Source organism: Argentina silus (genome assembly GCF_951799395.1).
Source record: "Argentina silus genome assembly, chromosome: X".
NCBI lineage: Eukaryota > Metazoa > Chordata > Actinopteri > Argentiniformes > Argentinidae > Argentina > Argentina silus.
Genome location: NC_139653.1, coordinates 10,920,927 through 10,943,923, shown reverse-complemented (window position 1 = coordinate 10,943,923; position 22,997 = coordinate 10,920,927). Strand labels below are relative to the sequence as shown.

Here is a 22,997-nt window from a genome sequence, read left to right as displayed (position 1 = left end):
ATTAGAGGAATTGGATGAGGACAGGGTGTGTCTGTCAATAAGCCTTACCCCAGCAGCTCCGTCAACTAGGGTTACATCAGTAATTACAGGCAATGGGAAAAGGAGAGACCATGAATTATGTGCAAAGATGAGGACCTGGAGAGAGAGAGAAAGAGAGTGATGCACACACACACACACACACACACAAGCAGATTCAGTAATGCCTTGCAAATGTTTCCTTAAAAGATGGCTGGATGAGTGGGGGTGGATAAACTGAGAACAACGCAACACTTTTCAGTGAGGGGGAAGTGGACGATGGCTATGGCCAATCCACAGTATAACACTGTCTGAGGTTCTGGAGCCTCTTGGGAACATTTCCAAAACAAATACAGAGGCAAACACCTAGGGACTGTTTGGATGAGGACGCTTAGTGATAGGCCAACGACAGACTTAATTGAATGTGATCCGAGTTATAGTTCCTTTAGTCTCTACTGAACAAATTGGCCTAGCATTGCAGCTGGCAAAAGAAGTCAGAGGGCCATCATTCTGCTGTAACAAACTAATGTACTGTATTATGAGTTAATGTATGCCTGTGTGTGAGAGTAAGTGTCTTTGCTAATCTTTGCCTGGATTCTTCAATGCCATGACATCTATACCATCTGGTGCATAGTTATTTAACAGTGAGTAATAACTGTTTACAACAATTTAAATGAAAACAAGACAATATTGAGCTGTAGCTCTTTTATTTCTTTCACTTATTCAATAATATGTGCATTCTGTTGGACAGATTACATTGTGAAGACACACATTAGTAGGGCATGTTGGCAAACCACTGCAATTCTCATCGAAAAGGTCTAATGACAAGTAGAGCACACATGATTGGTACATTTGGTGAATTACTGAACAGAAGTGGCTTACATTTGTTTTATTTGCTGTTAATTGTAAACTGTTGTTAGAGAAGTCAATTCTCTCTGCCAGGGGAAGTCTAGCTTGCCAACACACCATAATACATTTGTATGGGTAAAACAGTAACATACAGTAATTACTGAAGTTCCATGAGAGACATAGCAGTGTGTGTATTGCCTATCATTAGACAATTTTATTGAGTATCTCTGGATCCAAAAATCAATGCATGTGTATAGCCTATAATTTTCGGTTGATGTCTTCCTGATCTTCATCAACCAGTCATTTCATTAGTTTGTGGAAAATACAGTTTGAAAACATTAGAATAAATGCCTTTGTAGTATATTTCTTTAAAAAGTAGACAGTACAATAAATGTACATTTAACAGGATTTAAATTCAAAGGAGTGTATATTCACATTAACCCTTTTGTATCCATACATTATACAGAGAGGTTGAGACTGCTGTGCTACCCACAGTTCTTCTCAGTGCACATCCATACACTCTTTGGTGATAAAACTACTACAGTACCAGGTTACAAAGACAGACAGACACCATTTTATGAACTCTACCAAGTCTATCCTACCCCATCCTCTGGCTAATAAGGGCATCAAGTGTATAGATCCTTCCAGAGTGCAGACTGGATACCTAGGTGAGGAATGCATGGGTGTGTGTGTGTGTGTGTGTGTTTCATTAATTTGGCACTCATTCCTTTAGTTGGGGCAGCCCTTGTGTAACCAAAGATTGTGGTGTGACTAGGTGTGAGGGAAACAATTATGTTATGAACATAAGCCCTCACAACTAATTGCGCAAATATTCACTCATCTAAAACTAAAATGGAATTTTCACAGTCCCACTAAATATCTGGGCGCAGGTTCCATTTCTCTCTGTCAGCCCCCCCACCCCCCCACCCCCCATCCAGCACGCACGCACCCACCCATGTCCTCACTATTTATTTATCCATCCATCCATCCTTTGGGGAAAAAGCTTTTATAATTTCTCTCTCCCTCCCTCGGGCCCAATGGTCACGCAGCTGCTTTCCTTCAAGTGACAGGAAGCGTTTTACAAATAACATTACTATCTGTTCAGAAACGTAGAAAAAATCTGCTTCCTTTATCAGAGAGATAACCTCATCCCCCAACCCACCTTTGTAGTCACTGATGGTGGAGAAGTCTGGAGGATCCTTTGTAGCTTCTCCATCCAGTGGTGGTAGTGACATGACGTTGCTGGGTGGCTCCACAGTCCAGCACTTCCCCCAGGACGTCCTGGCAGCCCTAAATGGAGCCTACTTAATTGGACAGCCTTACCGGCCCTTATTCTTCTTGGCATTTCCCTAGAAAAAGCAAGAGGTGAAATGTGGTTAGTTTTAGATAAATCATGGTAGAATTTCAATTTAACAATGGACAATAAAAGATCTATTCTATTACAACCCAAGACACATGACACCAGCCTACATAAATACAATGGAGGTTAAGCAGAAGGGCTAGTCAAGACTTCCAGCACTTCTAATTTGATACAGTACTTTAACTCTGGAGTTTTTTATGCAGTGACAATCAGTAAAGAGGTAACATGGATTGGTCTGACTTTCAGACATTATAAGTTATATGTTTCATTCACAGCTACATATTGTTGTTGTTTTTAATCACACTTAGATTGCATCAAGGTTAAATAGACATGTGGTGGATTTCAAGTTTCTTTTTTATTGGGCTAAAATGGAAAATCAATACCCTCAGAACACACCTTCTGTCCTTCCACTACCCAACACATATACTTTCATCTGGGTGTGATTAACAGGCCTCTCCATTTCAGCAGCCCCTACTTTAACAACTCCAGCAGGTGCATTTCCTGCAGTACCCCCCCTCCCCTTTCACAATTGAACATCATATCCTGCAGTACCCCGCCTCCCCTTTCACAATTGAACAAATCTTTGTTAAAATAGAAGTGATGTTTTTTCTACTGTACCTTGCTGCCCAGTTTAAGTGTGTCAATCTCCTCTCTCTGCTTGCTCAGTGTCTCATTCATGCTGCACAGGTGGTCACTCATCATGCTCAGTTGATCCTCGTAACTCCTCTTGGTGGTGGCCAGCTCATCCTACCAGAGTAGAGGCTGTGGTTATGTAGAGCTAGAGCAGTTGTATACTGTATGGGAGAACATTGGTGGGAAATGTTTCTACTCCTAGTCAGGAAGTTCGACAACAAAAGTTGTACCTGCAAGCGTGTAATGTTCTGATTGGCCAGTTTCACCTCCTCAGTCAGTGTCTCCCGAGATTTCTCTGCGATGGCTAGGCGCTTGGCCAGTGCTCGGCACTATGTAGGGAGGCAGTACAGGAGAAATAGTATTATACCAGCTTGTACACAAAATAGCTTTCTTCAACTGGAGATGTACGTGAGGCCAGGGTTTTGAATTGATTTAAGCAGATAAAGCAACTGTTCTCAGCTCAGTACATGGCTTCTGCATACTTGGTGCATCAGGGCACCACAGCCAGTATAAGTTGTGTCTGAGTGACTACTTCCTCATCTCTGAGTCAGAATCAGGAGTGTTCTGACTGCTATGATACAGCACTGACTGTTAGCATGTGGCAATAAATCACAATACTGCCTAATGGCAGCATACTGTTTCTATGGCTGTATCCAGATCTACATTTAGAAGCAATCTTACACAAACGTAGATACATATACACATGCAAAAAAAAACGGCATTTAGTTCATTGAGCACCGTTAAAAGTTGAATGAGTAGTTTTCCCTAGGAGAACACCTTTGTCCATCCAGCTGTGAGTGGGGGATGTGATTGAGAGAAGGTAAAGAGGAAAAGAAAAGACAAAGGGAACTTTGTCTCCTTAGGAAAACAAGGTAGGCTACAGTCAAATTGTCTGCTGCTGTTTCCATACCCATTTCCCTCAAGACACACATTGAAGGAGGTGACCAAAATAGTATCAGAAACATCCAAATAGTCACATGTACGTATAAGAGGAAGGAAAATCATGAGGAAAATGTTAAGTGAGTATATTACTGTATAACTATTCTGGTCTTCACCAGCTTGCCTGTGCATGTTTTCCCCATACAATGGATCTCTCTAGAATACATACACATCCTTTAAAAAATAGGGCCTGGGGGTACACATATTGATGGTAGTAGACTGTAACATTATGTCTCACCTCTGCATGGAAGTGCACAGCCTTGCTGTCAGAGACCTGGAGCTGAGTGGTGAGTTCTCCCACTCTGGCCATGTAGTGAGTCTTTATCAGCTGTTCCCTGGAATCCTCATCTCCCACCTGTGCACGCGCACGCACGCACACGCACACACAGAAAAACAAAACAAATATGACCTATCATTCGTTTTCTAACTCACTCACTTCACACATCCATACATTCATTCATTTATTCATTTATTCAGTAAAGGGTAAAAGGTGCTTTACTTTTCCAGTTTAAAAAGATGGGACTGAGGCTAGCTGTTAAAGACTCAAACTTCAGGGGATATTTTGTTCAAGAACAGCAAGACAACTTACATCTTCATTGGTAGGTGTTGTGGTCAACATGCCAACCTGATGATAAAGACAAACAAAGAAACATGTTAGATAATCACTCCTATGAGGAAGCTTTAAAATACACAATACCACCAACATATCACAAACAAACACCGCAGGACTACAACTTTGACAAAACAAACTGGAACTGCAAGACATTAAATCAGTACAAGCTAATGAATAGATACAGTGCCCTCCATATTGTAAGTATTGGAAAGAGGAAGCATTGTCTTGTTTTAGCTCTATACTCCAACAGTTTGAATTTAAAATCAAACAATTACTACAATGTTAAAGTAGAGATTCTCAGCTTTTATTCAATGTTTTCTTAACTATTTATATACATAGTCCCCCCAATTTCAGGGAACCACTAGTATTGGAAAATGTATGCAGTCAGTGGCTTTTGTCAACACCCAAGGGGCATTTTCCATTTTGGAATTCCAGTGAATTCACAGTAAGAGAGTGACATGTGACAGGTATGGCAGCAGTGTTGTGCTGATCTCCACAACAGGTCCTATGGATATTGTTTGATAAATGGAAAACTAGCCATCAAATTGAAAAATGTTTTTTAAAAAATAATAAAATTGGATGATATGGCAGAGTTAGAACATTTTACTGATCAATGTAATGACATGCTCAAAAACAAAACATGCAAGAACTATCCTTCAACGAAATGGAAGAATCACGGGCTAGCAAACACACCAACAACAGAGGAATTATTGTAGAGGATTTCCCAACTATACTTTCAAAATTCGACAGCAATCGATTGGCGAGCATGAACGAACAACTGAAAAAGCTCGATCTACTCCCCGGGGTGATGGCCTATATAGAGTCGCTCAAGGTCGCGGTAGAATATAACAACAAACGAATAGAAGACATAAGAACAGAGAACAAGGCCCTCCAAGCCACGGTGACCAGCCTCCAAACTACAAGAGAAAAACTCAAACGAAAACAAGCAAATAAAAACTACAATACTGGATTTAACATTCAAAAGTATGTGGCATAACGTTGTCATAATGGAGTGGAAGAGGGAGACGATGAGGATTACGTGGCGACGGAAAACAAAGTAAACACGCTCATGAAAGAACAACTCAAGATGTCAGCGGAGCAGGCTGAAAAGCAGAATTGTCAATGGGCACATCGCTTTGCCAAAAAGGTACCCAACAAACCATGACCAATTGTTATAATTTGTCCAATTGCACAACACGAACGACAATTCCAAGTTAAAGGGAAACACCACTGTGTTTCCAGGCTGAATAACGGTGTCCGAAACGGGGTCGGTACAGCTGAGGGGTGGAATTAAAAAAGAAATCTAAAGAACTATACCAGTTAAAATGGAAAATATCTTAGCATGTACAACAGGAAAAATACCAAATATATCAAAATGGACATAAATTACCATGTTAAAAAATGTTATGTATGTATGTATGTACCTAGTAGATATATTTGTAATAACTGTTCAAATGAATAAAACAAACAAAGTACTTGGGTCCTCTGATGAGGGGGGATGGTGGCTGGGCAAAAATGAATAAATCAATAAAAAAGTATGGAAAATTGGTTTGACAGGTGTTTCTGGTTAGTCAGGTGTGTTCCGTCACATCATTTGTGCAGACATAAGAGAATGTCAGTCTAGTATTGATTCTAGCCTTTACATTTTACTTTGGAGTCTGCTATTGGTGTCTGTCTATATGAAGACCAAAGTTGTCACTGTAAGGAAGCCATTATTGGGCTCAGAAATCAGAAAGAAACTATCATAAACACATCCAAAACCTCAGGCCTGCCAACAACAACAGTTTGGGATATCATCCAAAAGAAGAAAAACACTGGTGAGCTCAGCAATTGCAAACGGCCTGGTAGGCCAAGGAAGACTTCTACAGAAGATGACCAAAGAATGCTCACCATAGTTAAGAAAAGCCCAAAATGACTGTCCAACAGATCAGGAACACTCTCCAGGAGGTAGGCGTAACTGTGTCAGAGACCATCCGCAAAAGACTTCACCAGCAGAATTACAGAGGCTACACTGCAAGGTGTATACTACTAGTTAGCAAGAGAAATTAGATGGCCAGATTACAGTTTGCTAAAAGTACCTAAAAGAGCCTGCAGAGTTCTGGTAAAAGGTCTTGTGGATGAGACAAAGATTAACATGTACCAGAGAGATGGCAAGTGTAAAGCGTGGCGAGAAAAAGGAACTGCCCCAAATCCCGGCATATCACCTTATCTGTGAAATATGGTGGAGGGGGTGTTATGGCTTCTACTGGAACTGGCTCGCTTGTCTTAATTGATGATGTAACTGCTGATGGCAGCAGCAGAATGAATTCTGAAGTGTACAAAAACATCTTGTCTGCTGAAGTACAAGCAAATTCTTCTCATTGGACAGCGGTTCATCATACAGCAAGGCAATGACCCCAAACATACTTCCATAGCAAGTAGGGAGTTTTTAAGGGTCAAAAAGTGGAAAGGTATAGAGTGGCCAAGTCAATCTCCAATTGAACATGCATTTCATTTGCTGAAGAGGGAACGTAAGGCAAAAACACCTCAAAACAAACAACAGCTAAAGATGGCTGCAGTACAGGCCTGGCAGAGCATCACCAGAGAATATACCCAGCATCTGGTGGAGTCAATGGGTCACAGACTTCAAACAGTTATTGCATGCAAACAATTGTCGACCAAATACTAAACATGAATGCTTTATTTGAATATTCTATGATGTTCCAATACTTTTGGAGTCCTAAAAAAAATGAAAAAAATGAAAACAAAACCACTAAATTAAAGCTGAGAATCTCAATCTCAACCCACACTGATGGAGTATAGAGCTAAAAGAAGACACAATGCTTCCTTCACTGTACTGTAGTTAAGCTGGTCATAAATGAGATACGTAAAGACAACAGTGCCAGGTGACAATTGAGACAACCAGCTCCAGAGTTAGAGTGCAGCATAGACCCTGTAAAGAGACTGGGTCTGACTTAACATCATACTCTCTCTTTCTGCCACATCACCACCACCAGAAGCAGCCAGTAAACTCTGGATTTCATTAAAGAGAGACATGCTCAACCAGGGAGCTGGCACAGCCGCAGAGTGTAATAATACTCCCTTCACTAAAGCAAAACACCCAAAAACCCATGTTATGGCTCCCACTGTCATGTGTCTGACAATCTGTCTTGGCTTTAGCACCAGTGGGGAACGGAAAGGGCTAGGGGCTCGACCATCTTTGTAGGTTAAGGTTGAAAAGTTATCAAAAGTTACTATCAAAGAAGATGCTATGGGTGTTGTACCAGACTGGTGCTAAGTGTGGCCTCCTTCCCGGCGCCTCTCTCCTCTGTCTCTGTGTCGTCCTGGTCATGCAAGGCTGGGCTGGCCGGGGAGGGGGCAGTAAGTGGGGTGAGGTTTCCCCCCAGGGCTGAGGAGAGCTGGGCCTCCAATTCTGTGATGCGCTGGGTCTCTTTCTCAAGCCGCACCCGTCCCAGCTGGGCCTCCAGCAGCCAGTGTTCCTTCTCCTGCTCCAGACGGGCTATCTTCTCCTGGCTCTGCTGCACCTGAGGGAGGCCAGGAGGTTGAGGAGGGGACGGAGAGAGAGGGGAGTGGAGAGTGAATTCATAGAAAGAGGATTGTTCATAGAAAGAGTGTTCCTCAGAAGAGTGTTTCATAGAAAGAGGAACACTTATTTGAATGGGTAACCACATGGTGCCCCTTGAACAATACAAATGAGGCGTCATAAAATGAGACAGGGCCTGGGGACTGAGAGACGACAGAGAAGAAGAATAAGAGGAGCACCTGCTGAGTGAGGCCCTCTCTGCTCTCTGTGGAGCTGGTCAGGATGCGGCGGTTGGACAGGGCTTCTCTGTAGGGAACCGATTCTGGTCGAGGCTGGAGCCCAACAAGGAGAGATGAGAAAAACATTAAACACACCATTGAACTGAATCACATGGCATTAGTTAATGCATATTCATTCAGGTACATTTGAGCCATAGAATAAGCAGGAAACAGGAAGGATGGCCCCAAGCTACAGAAACATGTCAGGTGTAGTCGAGTGTAGTGCCATTGGGTAGATTCTAGCCTTACGGTCAAGGAGAGGAGCAGATACACAGTAAGCCTTTACCACTAAATGACATCATGTTTAATTGAACCAGTTTTTAGCCAGTCCAAATCCCACTAGCCAAATGGCTCTTAATTACATGCAATTACTATTCATTTGTGTGGCGTGATTCAGCTCAGACAGAAAGGTAAGAGTTGTGATGTGATCAGCCGAGCGGGGGACTACCTTTTTGATTGCTTCCATGTAGGCAGACGCATTCTTCTTGTTATCCAGCATACTCTCTGCCTGTAGGGGGTTGAGGGCCCCAGCCCCTCCTCTTGGACCGTAGCCCGTTGACGACGTAAAGAAATCCAGGTTGTTGCTAAAGAAGGTTGCCATCTGTACAAAAGAGGCTGCATTAGGGCCTGCAACATGTAGCTAGGTACTAGAGGGCTGCATTGGGATTGGGTCCCGCCGGGTCCCAACGCAAATCTCGCGGGAGCGGGCGGTTTGAACTTTGCTGCGGGCGGGAACGGGCGGCTAAAAAAAACACTGCGGGATCGGGATGTAGTCTAGGCTAGCTAACACTATAGCCTAGCTTCGGAAGCTCTGGAAGTGCTGCTCACATTTCACGTAGGGCTTTGACGAAATAGAAGCGCTTTCCCTAACCGCGTCAAAATACATGCAGGCCAGGGAAACGAAACAAACAACCCCATGAATCTCTTTATTAATAGCCTATAAAATTACGTGTTTTCTCATGCGGGACAGGAGAAGACACAAAATTAATGCATCTCTATTATTGTGCGGGCAGAAATTCTCAGAGTTTTGCGGACACGGGCGGGAGTGGACATACACACTGCGGGAGCGGGCGGGAGTGTAACACGCACCCTGCGGTCGCGGGCGGTAATGGTCAGAAATTCAGTGAGAGCGGGCGGGAGCGGGATGAAGAAAACAGTCCCGCGCAGGGCTCTACTAGGTACGGCCAATTAAACATTATTTAACTATAACTGGGCCAAAACCTCATAAGCAATATACTGTAACTTTCCAATACATTCAAGTTAAGAAAGGTGACAAAAATAATTTCAGCATTTAAAGCATTTAAAAAGTATGATCAACACAATAGTTTAACCCTTTAAAAATGCGAACTGTGTTTATGAAACCAGCTGGACTGAAGGAGGGGTTGACAGAAGTCAGGCTCAGGATTCTGTATACACACTCCCACTAACCCAGTCAACTCAGTCCTGGAACTGTTCCCACTGTAGCCAGACTATCCACCACTGTCTCCAAAACAGCAGTTCCCAAACACACGCACAGATACACAGACAGACACAGTCTGTGTCTGGCACATTCATCAGCCAGTCAAGAACTGTATAATTAGTGTCTCAAAAACAAAACTTCATCCACCACTATTATGATAACATTTCACACCAAAACAGCTTAAAGAACTACCTCTGAATGCTAATGTATCATCAATATGAAAATCAGTAAAACAAAACAAACTGTTGTATAAAGCAGTTGGAATAAGGCAACAATATTTGTTGACCTTTTTCTTCTTCTTTAAGGAAAAAAAATAACAGGGTAAGTAGTCAGAGTAAGCACTAGGCAGCTCCAATGTTGAATGCCTGCTCTGTTCAAGCCTCTCCTATTGCAAGTGAGCTGTCAAGCAGGAAAACAGGATGTTCACTTAGGAGAGACAACTATAAAACGCTCTGGTGGCAATGGCTTCTACAGCTGGATCAGGTGAAGGATGACACTACTACAAGTGTCCAGGTCATAAGGTCTCAAGGCCATAAACCTCTTGCCTAGGGAGACAGCCTCTCGTAAAACACCACTCCACACATTATACACATTATTTACCACTCCAACCCAAGGACTCCACACAGGGCAAGACCCAACAGCCACCAAGCACTGAACTGTATTCGCTTGATGGAGGTAAATTGTCTGCCAAGAGCTCTGTTAATGCAAGGACCTTTTACTGGACAGCAGTAAAGCATTCTCTCATAGCTAGGCATACTGGACAGCTGTAAATCTTCTGATATGGTCAGTATCTGTGAACATTTCCCAGCAGCCCAGCTGAGTCTCACAATGAGTAGTCATGTGAATGAATAAGCATGGCCAGCCAGATACACAGTTGTTGCTGATTACTGTACACTCTACTGATCTCGTTTCATACCATTTCTCATATTTTCAAACCATTAAACCTCCATTTAAGCTTCAATTAGAAATCTGATGTGAAAATCACAGTAGAAGTCTTATTGCTGCCCCCTGCTGGTCTACCTTGCCGGTGCTGTTGGTGAGGGAGCCCAGGGAAGCCAGCAGACACTCGTTGGTGGTACGAAGCTTCTGGGTGACTGTAGGCAGCTCCTGCTCCAGACTGGCCTTCTGACTGTAGTGCTTCGATAACTCTACAGACACAGAGGAAGGAGAAGGTGGGGGCTTAATAAGTATTCCTTCCTTATGACTAGAAATACCGAAATAGGCTGGAATATCCTTCTGCTGACCTCTTATTTTCTAAATCATTCAACGTGAGTGTATTTTTTAGGGCTGCAACTAACGATTATTTTGTTATTGATTAATCTGTAGATTATTTTATAGATTAGTCTAAATTATTAATTTACAACAAAAAAACTTTTGAATGCAATATTAATAGGTACCTTTTCCAAATGCATTCACTTGTGGGTAGTTGTAATGCCATCATTCAGTGGTCACATACTTTATTTCATATTGAAATTGTACCTATTGATAATATGACAGTTCATCATGACACAATCATCTTGATGAATGCCTGTAAATGCTGTGAGTGTGGATGACTACAATACAAGTAGAGGGGAGTAACATGCAAGTACCCATGTTTTCTATCTTTTCATCAATTTGTTTTATTGTGCTTTACTGTCCTATAAGAATAAAACACCCATCAGTCGGCAGTATTTGAGTTTTTTGATATGACAAAGCGTTTATCATGACATGAATGTTATCTATATATCAGCTAAATGCTGAAAGAATCAAATTGATCATCAGTTGGAGGTGCTGCACTTTCGGATAGCGTTGAAAAGCACAGATTACAGATTACTTGAGGATGCATGTAGGATGAATTTTGATCAACTGTGTACTACGCACATGGCTATTGTTTACTGTTTACTATACAGAGTATGAGACCTCCAGACATAGCTGCGTTACATAGATAGATTACAGAAATTCTTGGGGGAAGGGGGTGCTGCGCTGTCCTGGCTGTGCGGTCAAGTTCCCACATGGCTCCAGGATACTTCCGTTTCAAGTACCCGTGCATAGCAGTTGTACTGCTGTGGTATGCCATTTGGACTTCACACAGCGAACAAAGTAACATATTATTGGGTTTTTGTATTCCCACACTTTAGACACTCTGGGTCTGAACACAACGATGTATACAACTGGTTGTCCTCCCTGGGGGGGGGAGTCATTAATAATTAACGACTTGTCGGTCATAAATATGCAAATCGACAAATTTACATCATGCAGCCCTAGTATTTTTCATACCTTACGAACCTTCAGTTACACATAGCATTACAAAATTACTAGAGATGCACCGGTCCGATAATGAGCATCAGTCCGATACTGAGGGCAGATATTGGCCTGAAATGCACGGACACCTACAGTACAGAACACATTCTTAGAATGATTACACAACAATGCACTCTCTTGGCGACCAGTTCTACACCACTGAAACCACTCTCAACCACATAACCAGGCAACTCTATACCCATCTAGAGAGAGTTTTTTTATTGAATCTGGCAAGTCTCCTCGTAAAACTGGTTTTGGTTTTCTGCTAGCATGTATATAACTTTAACTACAGTGATCTAAAGACTAGTGAGTGATTGGAGTGACTGAGACAGCACGTGCTTCAGACAATTGGCTCTCACGTGTGAACGCTTTGACCTAGTGACTTGCAATTGATGTGACGTTGTAGGGGCGGGTCTTGTGCACCTTCTAATTTGTTCTGATGGGCCAATTGAGGAGGGAGATACGGACCTACAAAGTCAAGTAGGCAAATCCGAGGAACCAATTCACTGAGAGACAATGTTTTTTTTCCCCACTTTGTTTAGAAGCGCTAAACAGCTCTGGCAATATGCAAGCTGTGCAAGCTTCACAGACTGATATACAGCAAATTGTCATATTTGGATTTTTGGTGTTGTGATGGATTGTAAGATGGATTGGTGAAGAAAGTGAAAAAAGAAATGTTCCTCAAATGAAATTAGTTCTTTTTGATTTAATTTAAAACATCTTATGTAATAATAATTAAAAAAAAAAAAAAAATACTCACACTTGAGATTCTGCCATAATCTGATTGCCACTGAACATGTCAGATATATAGCTCATGTTTATTGGATTGTTATAAAATCTTAATTTAAGAGTTCTGGAATTCTGAAAAAATGGTAAATGGGGCTTAGATTCAAGAGGGATAATGTTTAAAAAGTCTAAATAGCATAAAAAGAAGAGAAGTCGTGGAGAAGTTATTTTAAATAGGGTCAGGTAGTAAACATTTTAAAGCTGGATTGAGTGGTCAATCTTAAAAGATGAAAGAGGAGATGCATTTTAAAATGTATCATTGGAACTCCCAATGGTCCTCATAGAAACTCATGTTAATTCATGCAATTTAAAAAGGCTTAAAAGTTTAAAAAGGGGGGGGCGCTTAGTGGCATAGCACACTAATGCGCTTACCACATAATCGCAAGGTTCCCGGTTCGATTCCGACCCCCGACCTATCTTGCATGTCATCCCTCCTCTCTCTCCCATCCTTCCTGTCAATCTCTACTGTCTCTATCCCAATAAAGCAGAAATGCCCTAAAAACATATTTAAAAAAAAAAAAGTTTAAAAAGTCTAAATTAGTATCAAGACTCAAAAATGGAAAGTCAGTCTACACATTTTAAAGTTTAATTGAGATCAAGCTTAAAATATGAAAAAGTGGATACATTTACAAATGTCCGCATTCTACGCAATTGGCTATAGGAATGAATAGAATTTCAGCAAATTCAAGTACAGCTCAAAAAGTAAGCTATAAATGGTATGAAAAAGATTTGTTCAAGAAACTTAAGTTACACAAGTCTGGGCATTTAAAAGTTGATTTGAAGTTAATAGGTTAAGCGGTTCAGGCTGTGCACGCGGCAATATAGGCATGAATAGGTTTGTTATGAAAAGTGATTAAGATTTCCAAATAGTTTTACGAAAGAATACAAACAACTCAAGTTACACATTTGGATTGGTGTAAACAGCTTAATACCTGTAGGAGGAGTTAGAGTTTTCAATTTCAGCCCAAACTTGACCGGTCCAGGTTGGGTCGGACCGGGCCTGATTTTCTGATATTTGATTTGGTTTGGTTTGTTTTAGGTTTTTTTTGCTGTGGCTGTGACAACTCGCAACACTTTTTAATGTTCCCTCTCGTTCTTTTTTGGTCAGTCTTTTTCGACCAGCTTACTTTAGGATATCGCTGCCTGCGTGGGTCTGTGTGTGTCAGGTGCTATTCAGTTGTTGATCATAAGCAAGGTGAGTTTTCCACCAGTCTCTCTCTCCAGCAAGTGGCTCTCTCCTCTCCTCATTACGCAACACTAGTGAATTTTGTCGGGTGCAATGACAATATGCTTTGGATAAAGGCACAGCTGTTTTATAGTTTTTATAGTTTTTTTGGGGGGGGCTCAGGCTCATAAATTGTTGGTGATGTTGGGCTCGGGTTGGGCTGGTGCTCCATTTCAATGGGCCCGGGTTGGGTCGGGCTTGAATTTTCAGACACTTTTAAAGATCTAGGAGGAGTAGCAGGCGGAATACTACTAGTACTAATAATAATAAAGTTGGATTGGTGTGAACAGCTTAAAAGTTGTAGGAGGAGTAGCAGGTGGAATAATTGGAATAATAATAATAACAATAATAATAATAATAATAATAATAAGTATATTGAAGAACAATAGTAATTTACCTTAACGTAATAGTAACTTAAGCAAGCCCACCTAAACAATACTCAAAACAAAACTCCTCACCTTTGATGGCATCGTGAAGGCTATGCAAAGAGGCAGCCAGCTGGGTAAAGACAGCAGAGGAGCTGCTTTGTGGCATGGCGTCCTGTCGTACACCTACAACACATTTATACATATTACTGTTGTAATCTGCAGACAGACACTACAACAGTATCTATTACCCATCTCATGAAAGTAATGTCAGTTTCTATAATAATTTAAGCCTCAACCCTCAGTATATCAAATCTGCCAATGACTGCATTAAAGTTAGCTATAAATAGTCTATACTGTGTATTAAAGAAACATTATTTAAGGTATTAGTTTACCGCTAAAAAGCCCTACATTTCCTCTAGCTACATACACACCACTTACTAGGTAAGGCAAGCAGGCTTATGTAGCTCTGCAGTTTCTCAAATACAGATGTCACTTTTCTCATGTCGCTCTGCAACTCCTGGTTCTTTGTGGTGAGAGCAGAGGTGCACAGAGGTGCCTCACACTCTTCCTCCAGGCTAAGGAAGAGAGGAGAGTGAGGGTGTGCAAACAAAAACAGAAGCGTGCGTGCGCGCACACACACACAGAAATTACCTTTTGAGCTGGTAGGGAAGAATTTTCTGCAAAAAGTGGGTGTAGGAGGAGAAGTGATCGGCAAAGTCCTTCAGTTTACCCACAGTCTCCTTCAAATCAACAAAACACAATTAATGGTTAATCATTCACTACGGACATCAACCCTCCACGTTCCACTCGTATTTATCCATAGCCACTGCTGTGATGAGGCACTCACCAGAACTGTGACTGTGTCCTCAGTGATGCTTTGGTGTAGTTGCAGTAAACCGTCCTCCAGGGGGCGCACATAGGCTGCATTCTCATGTAGATACTGGGAAAACTGGGTAGAGGACAAATGAGAGTAAAGTTCATTTATACTAAACAAGGGATTTAATTAATTGTCACATTCTCCACATGGTATATCTGTACTGCTTGTTTGCTGTTCCCTCACCTTCTGGTTAAGGGGGGAGATGGGCTCGATGGATGAGTCCAGAGGGTAGATGTGCACCCTCTGCTCAGTGTAGGAATGGAAGTTCAACAGTGCAGCCACCAGATCCTGCACAAATCCTAGGGCCTGCCCTGCCACATCTCGAGCCTTAAGCTGAATACAAGAGAGGAAAGGGAGAGATAGATTACTACCAAACCCAAAACAAAATAGACATCAACACTCATCAGCATCATTAGGTCTGTTTCCTCACACACCTGGTGCCTTCGATTGTGTGGGGGAACATTTAGGCTGTTGTAGTCACTGAATTCTGGAAAAGGAGAGGGGAAAAGGCCAGTTTTAGAGCATATTAGAGCTTATATGTAGCCTAAGTTTGACTCACACTCAGCAAAGGAGAGAACAGAGCAGCATTGTTAGACCTGAACAGAGCCTCTGACATAATATTTCCCCATCTACTGTAAACACTGCTTAAGTGTTACAGCCTCCAATGACAATGACATAGTTGTTCAGAGTAATACTGTACTAAAGTAATAGCTATTCAGTGTGATACCCCAATAAGTCTGACATTAATTATCAGTAGTGCACAATGACGCATTGTGATCTTCTTATCCTAGATGGACACTCAACGGTCACAACATGCAAGTTTCTTATCCAAGATGGACACTCCCTGACAGATAACTCAGCAAGTTGATTTATACAGTCAGTGTGATGGTTGCAGAGTGAATTTCTAGTCTCACTGGAATACTCACTGGTGTCGTTGAAGGGCACTTTCTCCTGGATGACACTGCTGCTCTGTTTCACCTGTCTGTTCAGCTCCGACTGGCATCTCCTCAACTGCTGCTGACTAGAGAGGGATAATCATATTGTCCATTGCTGCATCAACCCTTAAGCCCACAACCATATATATATATATATACACACACACATATACACCTACAGACAGAACTACAGATATTCATATAGAAATAAGAGGTTTACCACTCCTCGGTCCGCACTCTGCACTCTTTCGCCTCTCTCTCCAGAGTCTGTGATTTCACCTGCCAGACGATAGTACCATTTAGTAACATTTAATCATTTTCACCACTGACAAAAACATAATTAACCTCCAATCATTATGTCCGTCTGTCCCTTCCTCCCTCTCTCTCACACTCACACACACACACAGACAGACACACACACACCTCTAAGCGGGCCTTGTCACTCTGCAGCCTCTCGATGGTGTCCATGTACTTGGTGGTGAGTCCACCCACCACAGCCTGGTGCTGCTCTGAGTCTCTCTCCAGCTCATCTAACCGGGTCTTCAGCTGAGCCTCCTGTCGCCGGTGCTGCTCATCTGCCTCGTAGAACTGACAGAAACAGGCCAGGACACCACAATAAACAATCAAATATCACACTTGCACAAGATGATTGTCACAGTTGACACACTCCATCACACATTCCCAATTCCTAACCTGGATGTGAAGTCTCTCATTCTCCTGGATCTTTTTCTGCAGGTCCTCATCGAAAACACTCTGGGTCTGTAGGCCTTGCTGAGATGGAGAGTCCCCTTTATTCTGATGGGAGAGGAAAGATAAAGGAGACAAGGTAGGCCTGTATCTATGACATCATATATAGCTTCACTACCATCCTAAATAATTCTCAGAACACTGCACCAAACATGTAGCCCTATACAGTGCTCCTCATCAGCCTCTCTCCCATCTAACGTGCTCCATGCCCCTCTCTCAGTGCACCCTCTTCCCTGTGTCTATACCTTGCTCTTCTTGCCCTTGGCCTCACTGGTTACCAGCTCCTCCTGCAGCAGCTCCACCCTCTTGGCCAGCTGCTGGTTCCTGAAGCTGAGGCTGTCCATCTCCTGCTCCACCTTCCTTAGGCTCTGCTCCCTCTGCTTCAGCTGGTCCTATGGGCATGGAGAGCGGCATTCACTTACAAGTATGAAGGCACAGTATCATTTCAAATACACAATTGTTGAGATATTAACTCAGAGTTTCCTTTAACAAACCTCTAGTTTCAATAGTAATAGTAGTAATAATAACAGTGCCACTCCTGTGAGCACTGTCACATTGAATGATTCCATACCTTCAGCGAGGTGGTGCTGGCCTGCTCATCCACCACTGCCTTCTTCAGAACCTGGTTCTGGGCACGGAGCTGCAAAAATACAGAGACATCTGGTCTACAAACCAACACACAGCTCTCAAGATCTGGTCAATGCAACATGTCCGTCTAAACGTAAATGCTCTGGAATTTCATGTGCTGTAATTCCATCAATACTTTATGAATTACAACAATTACTGTATACTCTAATGCACTTAAATGAATGTATCAGAATTGTGTTCAACATCTTAAAAGTGTGGGTGCCCATTACCGATGAGGCCTAGACTACTGCTGCATATATGAGAAAATACTGAGTCAGCTACTCCAGAGAAAGATATGGTGGGGGGGTGCTCTGGTTTTACAACCAAACAGGAAACAGCACACATTCCCTGTGATGTCAGCTGACACAGTGTAGGGAGGAACAGGCTAAACACAATGACTATATATTTGGTTTTTACATTAACCAAAGCTAGTCACTCTTTAACATGTTTTATGCTATCCTGTCTTTTTCTAAAGGTTATCATAAGTTAAACAAGGATGTCAGGTACTCTTCAGTTTTACTCAGGCATTATCCCACTCAATTGTTTTCAGAAGGGTGGCTTCACCAAGTTGAATAGTTAAATAGTTCAAATCATTGTGAAGAATTGTAGCAGACAATGGAATCAGAGTAAGGAAACAGAGATAAGAATATTTATTTTGATACCAATGTAACTAACCAAGTAAACATTTCACTCTGATGGAGTCTTATCCTATAAATGTGTTGATCTAGACTTCGATACTGAAGATCTTTGTTTGGGTCTTGGATCCCAAAGCCTGGTCAGGGTCACATTTAAGAGACAAGACCATACTTCTTAACTCATGTGATTAAGATACATAACTGAAAACCATACTCTGTAAAGTTGTACACCCAGGTAGGAGGAACACAAGACAACACAGAAGCCAGGATACCTTGCTTCTCAAATGTATGGCTGGGGCAGTGTTTGGCTAGGGCAGGGTGGTCTTACAATGGCTTCCACTCAGGCAGGGAGCAGATTCCTTATTTGTTTGAATTTTAAAGATGATTAGTCTTGGTCTTGTCTCTGGTCAGGATTTCAAGGGGTCTGGTCTTGAGGCCTGTGGTCTTTGATTCAGCTCTGATTTTACCTGATCTCTGATGTATTTACTAAGCATACCACTCGCTGACGAACCACAATCATAGCTGGTTTATATATAACAGTAAGCAGGCAGGTAGCAAGCAGATATGTTGACAGGTCTTGCTGAGAGCAAGCTCTTCTCTCTCAATTTGTAACTCCTTGCACAGACACACAGAAATCTCGGAACCCAGAATCTTACACATTTCTGACCTTCTGAGACTACACTCACAGGCACAGAGACACAGACACGCCCGCATATACACGCACACAGCCTTTGGATGAATGATGATAGATAAAGGATCATTAATTTGCAATCCATGCATCCATTGCCAACTAGAATCAGAGATCGGATAAGCTAGCTAAACCTGTAGCTAAAGATAAAGCTTCAAATTGTCACTTACCTTGGAATACTCCTGTGCCAACTTGCTGTACTTTGCTTGCAAGTCTGCAGCCATTGTTTTGGGAATATGTAACGTTATCTTACAAGCTAGTTCACCAATAGAATAAGATAAACGAATAGATGCCAATGCTGGCTAGCAAGTGAGTAGCTATATATGCTAGATAACTGTTTTACGTTAGCTAGCTACTTTATCGGAATGACAGCTGGTGCATGTGACAGAGAATATTGTATCCTGAATCAAATGCTGTCTATGTGTGCTACTTTATCTCGATGGTAATCATCTGATTTTACTTGAGTGGTAAAGCCGGATGTTATTCCAATTTGCTAGCTAGCTAGGTAGCTAACCTAACGGTATCTACCTCGCGAGCAAAACAACTCAGCGCCCCCTGCCCAATGTATTCATTCGCGAGCTACCTAGCAGCGATAAAACGCGCTACAAGCGCTAGCAGAGAAATTACAACATTCAACAGAAACTAGAGTAGCTGCCACAACGATGAATGGCAGCACTGACACTGAAATTCAGTTCAAATCCTTTCGATTTATAATCCTCGACCATCTGCAAACAAACATCCCTGTCAAGAGACTCGAGTTCAAAGTTCAATACAGTGTGAGAGTCAGTGGAGTGACACTTCATGACAAGGACCTCTAGTGATTAGGAGAGGTACACCATGCGTGAACGATCCTTTGTGCCATTCGTGAAATTAATTGGTATAATTGCTGAATTTATGTTTTTAGGAGGTAGGGTACTTGCTGTGTTCGGTCTCCAGACGAACAGAGAGACAGACAGACAGACAGACAGACACTGATCAATTGCAATCCTTTTGAATTAAAGTTGTATTCTGGAATCATCTCGTTTGTTATTTCTGTGTAAAGCTGTCATTAAAAATAAGGCTTATTTGCACCTTTTGCAAGCCAACAAAAACAAACTCCAGTGTTATGCTATGATTCATAAAAAATGCAAAATCTCACATTCTGCTATTTCTCTCTCGCACGCATGCATGCACGCGCACACACACACACACACACTCACTCAGCCAGTGGCTCCAGCTCTGTCTGGTTGCCTGGTAACTGTTGGCGTGGCGTGGTTGCTAGGGCCATGTAGGGGGGAGGGAGTGCTGCTCTGATTTCTAGTTGAATTGAGGCAGTCAGTAGGGAGAGGCCCCCTTCCAGCAGACACACAGGACTCTAATGAACAATAGAAGCTGTGCCAATGGGCCTGAGGCTAGTTAGACAAGCCCTTGTTCAGGGTCGCACAGTGTTCATACTGCAGCCCTCCATGACTAATTAACTAAGAGGGAGGTGTGAGAACGTCTGATGGAGCATCCATCACAAGCACAGCCTCAGATCATAAATAATGAAAGACGCATTTCTGCCCATCTTCCATTGATGTATATTCAAAAGGACACAGAGAAAGAATCTGGTAAGGCCTCTAATCTGTACACAACTGAAGTGTAAACAGAGATTACTCTACACCTATCAGAATGGGGGGATGAGCCCCTTGGTATAGAGTAGAATTATTGTGACAATTCTAACCATATTTAACACTGTGGTAAAATTGTGAAGCGTTGTGAAATTTGTAATGTGGAAAACACATTTCAATGGAAGCTAATACAATAATGGCTGTCCTTTGGGACTTTCATCATTTTCATTATACTAGTCACTTGTGGCCTCTTCACAGCAGGTGGCAATGTTGATCAAGAATTTTTTTAACAGAGCAAAAATAATTTGATAGTCTCCTTTTCGATATGGTGGTTCAGTATTAAGTTGATGCGATCCCCATGTTTGTCCCAGTACTCTAAAAAGATATTTCCCTCATTTGACCTCTTTACTTGACTGCTGGCAGATACAATTATAGGACAGACTTACTTATTTGTTATAGAGCCTTTGATGACTGACCATTGTAGCCACAAATTGAATACATCTCATCTATCAAAACATACATCTTTTCAGTCTTTTTATCAGATAGGCAAAACCAAGACATTTAAAAATAACGCTGATGACAACATTGATAAAACAAGAACCTTTTTTATTTTTGTAATACCATATATAATGCAATTGCATATCTTTGGCGAAAATAAACTTTATAAACATTTTTATTAACAGAGGTTAGCATACAAAAACCAAAAGGTGTGTCTGTCTAACAGACATGGCAGACAACTGACACAAACTGATACTGGGTTGGCAGCTTTAGTTAGTTAGTCTAAATGCGACAAAATGCTCATAATAATCATAATAATTGCAACTGAATTTTGAAAATCGCATAATCAATATTCTATAATAGTTTTCAAACAATGAGGAAATCCTATGTAGCTTTGAGTCTAGCAAACATCACCATGTGAACACTATTGGTGACAGACCATAGGGTTCTCCACAGTGAATAAAAGTCAGGTTTCCATATCACACAGGTAGCTCAATCACAGATCCCTCTCAAAAAAAATATTCACAAACTTAGAGCTTCAGGATCAATTGGACTTTGAGCCCTACATGACCTTCCTTCTTCTACCTTTCTTCTAAGTGCTACAACATGAACACGTACAATTGTCCCCAATTAGTCTTTCCATGGGATACCAAGACTTTTAAACACTGTGTGCAACACTCAGAAATGTGGGTTTTTGTTGGCAGTAAGTGTAGATTATTTCTATAATGGCATGATCCTAACATGTAAAGGGAGTGCCGACTAATATCTATGATGTGACTGCTTAGTCAGAATATCTAAATGTAATCAATAAAAAATCTGATAAAGGCTGTGAAGTTTTTGATCAACTCAACTTTCCAGAGGAATTTTCAATAGGGAATGTCATTCATCTGAAATGTCTACATCTGCCTTCACTATACATCAATGTTGGCAACAAAATGTTTCAGGATCAATAATGTTAATCAATTGTCTTCTATCCAGTCCAACAACAAAAACAAAACATCAGGAAACTTGGCAGTCCTGGTTCAATTGACAAGACCCGCTCTAAAGACAATCATACATTGGCAAAATACTTTCTCACACATTTTATCATTATAATACATAGTGGATGTATTGGTCTATGGCAGTAACAACTAAATAAGTCTAAATCAAAATGATTTTCCAGAGGGAGAGAAATAAAGGTGCCTAATAAGGCCCTTGACAGGTAACCTTTCTACTCGCTTCAAATGGCATTTCATAGAGGATGCATTCAATTGTCCATATAAATTAAATATCATAAATAATGATGATTAATGAACAACAACTTGTTCTTTTAAATCATAGCCAGGTAACATCAGTGTATGTCCATCATAATTTGGAGAACTGCTTACTTCTAAGAACACAATTTCCTAATCAGAGCAACAAAAATATACTACAGGAGAAGTCACTACACAAGGTCAGAGTCCTCTCCATTTCCTGTGTGCAGGGTTCTGAAAACTAGGGCAATGTTACCGTCAGTCACAGAAAGAAAGAGGAACATGGTGACCATGGCCTTAGCAATTTCACTTCTGTGGCACAAATTATTGTTTGGCACTGGTCATCCAATCTATACAACTTTTCAATGTGGCACACAATCTGTTTGTTTAACATTATAACTTGTGGAAAAACAGTGTAACTTTGCTCATGTTGGCTCATGACAAAGGCAAACAGGCCACAGTTGTTTGTGCAGTAGCTAAAAGCATCATATGAACATGTGGCACTTTGGCCTATGCTTACCAATGCAAGCCCTAATCAGCACTGTAGCTTTTTTCACAAGTTTGTTGCAATTTCCTGTACTTCCCGTGACTGAACTGCAAGCAATCAACTGGCAATAAACACATAGCTTTACAGCTTGAGAGAGTATGTGCTTCCTTATTTTTCCTCTCCTTCCTCCCTTTGTGTTTCCTTGATGTGAAACAAGACAAAGCAGGCCTCTTTTTTCCGACAGTCTATGAACTCTATCACAAGGGCAGACAACAGCTTTCAGGAGGGCCTGCACTTACAGTAGCAGACTAAATTCTCATAATAATGTCAATCCAACCTCTCTAAAAGTATACT

At 41.5% G+C, this 22,997-nt stretch overlaps 1 protein-coding gene across 1 annotated transcript; it reads right to left on the bottom strand.

Moving 5' to 3' along the window:
• Window positions 1-1,802: 1,802 nt before the first annotated feature.
• Window positions 1,803-19,581, bottom strand: ppp1r21 (protein phosphatase 1, regulatory subunit 21). Its single transcript, XM_083695916.1, has 22 exons — window positions 19,008-19,581; window positions 17,459-17,527; window positions 17,133-17,279; window positions 16,834-16,935; window positions 16,564-16,728; window positions 16,361-16,419; window positions 16,132-16,226; window positions 15,640-15,692; window positions 15,389-15,538; window positions 15,176-15,277; window positions 14,980-15,068; window positions 14,767-14,903; window positions 14,419-14,511; window positions 10,690-10,817; window positions 8,659-8,811; window positions 8,172-8,264; window positions 7,673-7,933; window positions 4,386-4,421; window positions 4,035-4,151; window positions 3,088-3,186; window positions 2,843-2,971; window positions 1,803-2,213 (listed from the first exon to the last, which is right to left on the bottom strand). The coding sequence occupies exons 1-22, from the start codon at window positions 19,059-19,061 to the stop codon at window positions 2,184-2,186; spliced, it is 2,361 nt and encodes a 786-aa protein (XP_083552042.1). The 5' UTR covers window positions 19,062-19,581; the 3' UTR covers window positions 1,803-2,183.
• Between the last annotated feature and the right edge of the window lie 3,416 nt (window positions 19,582-22,997).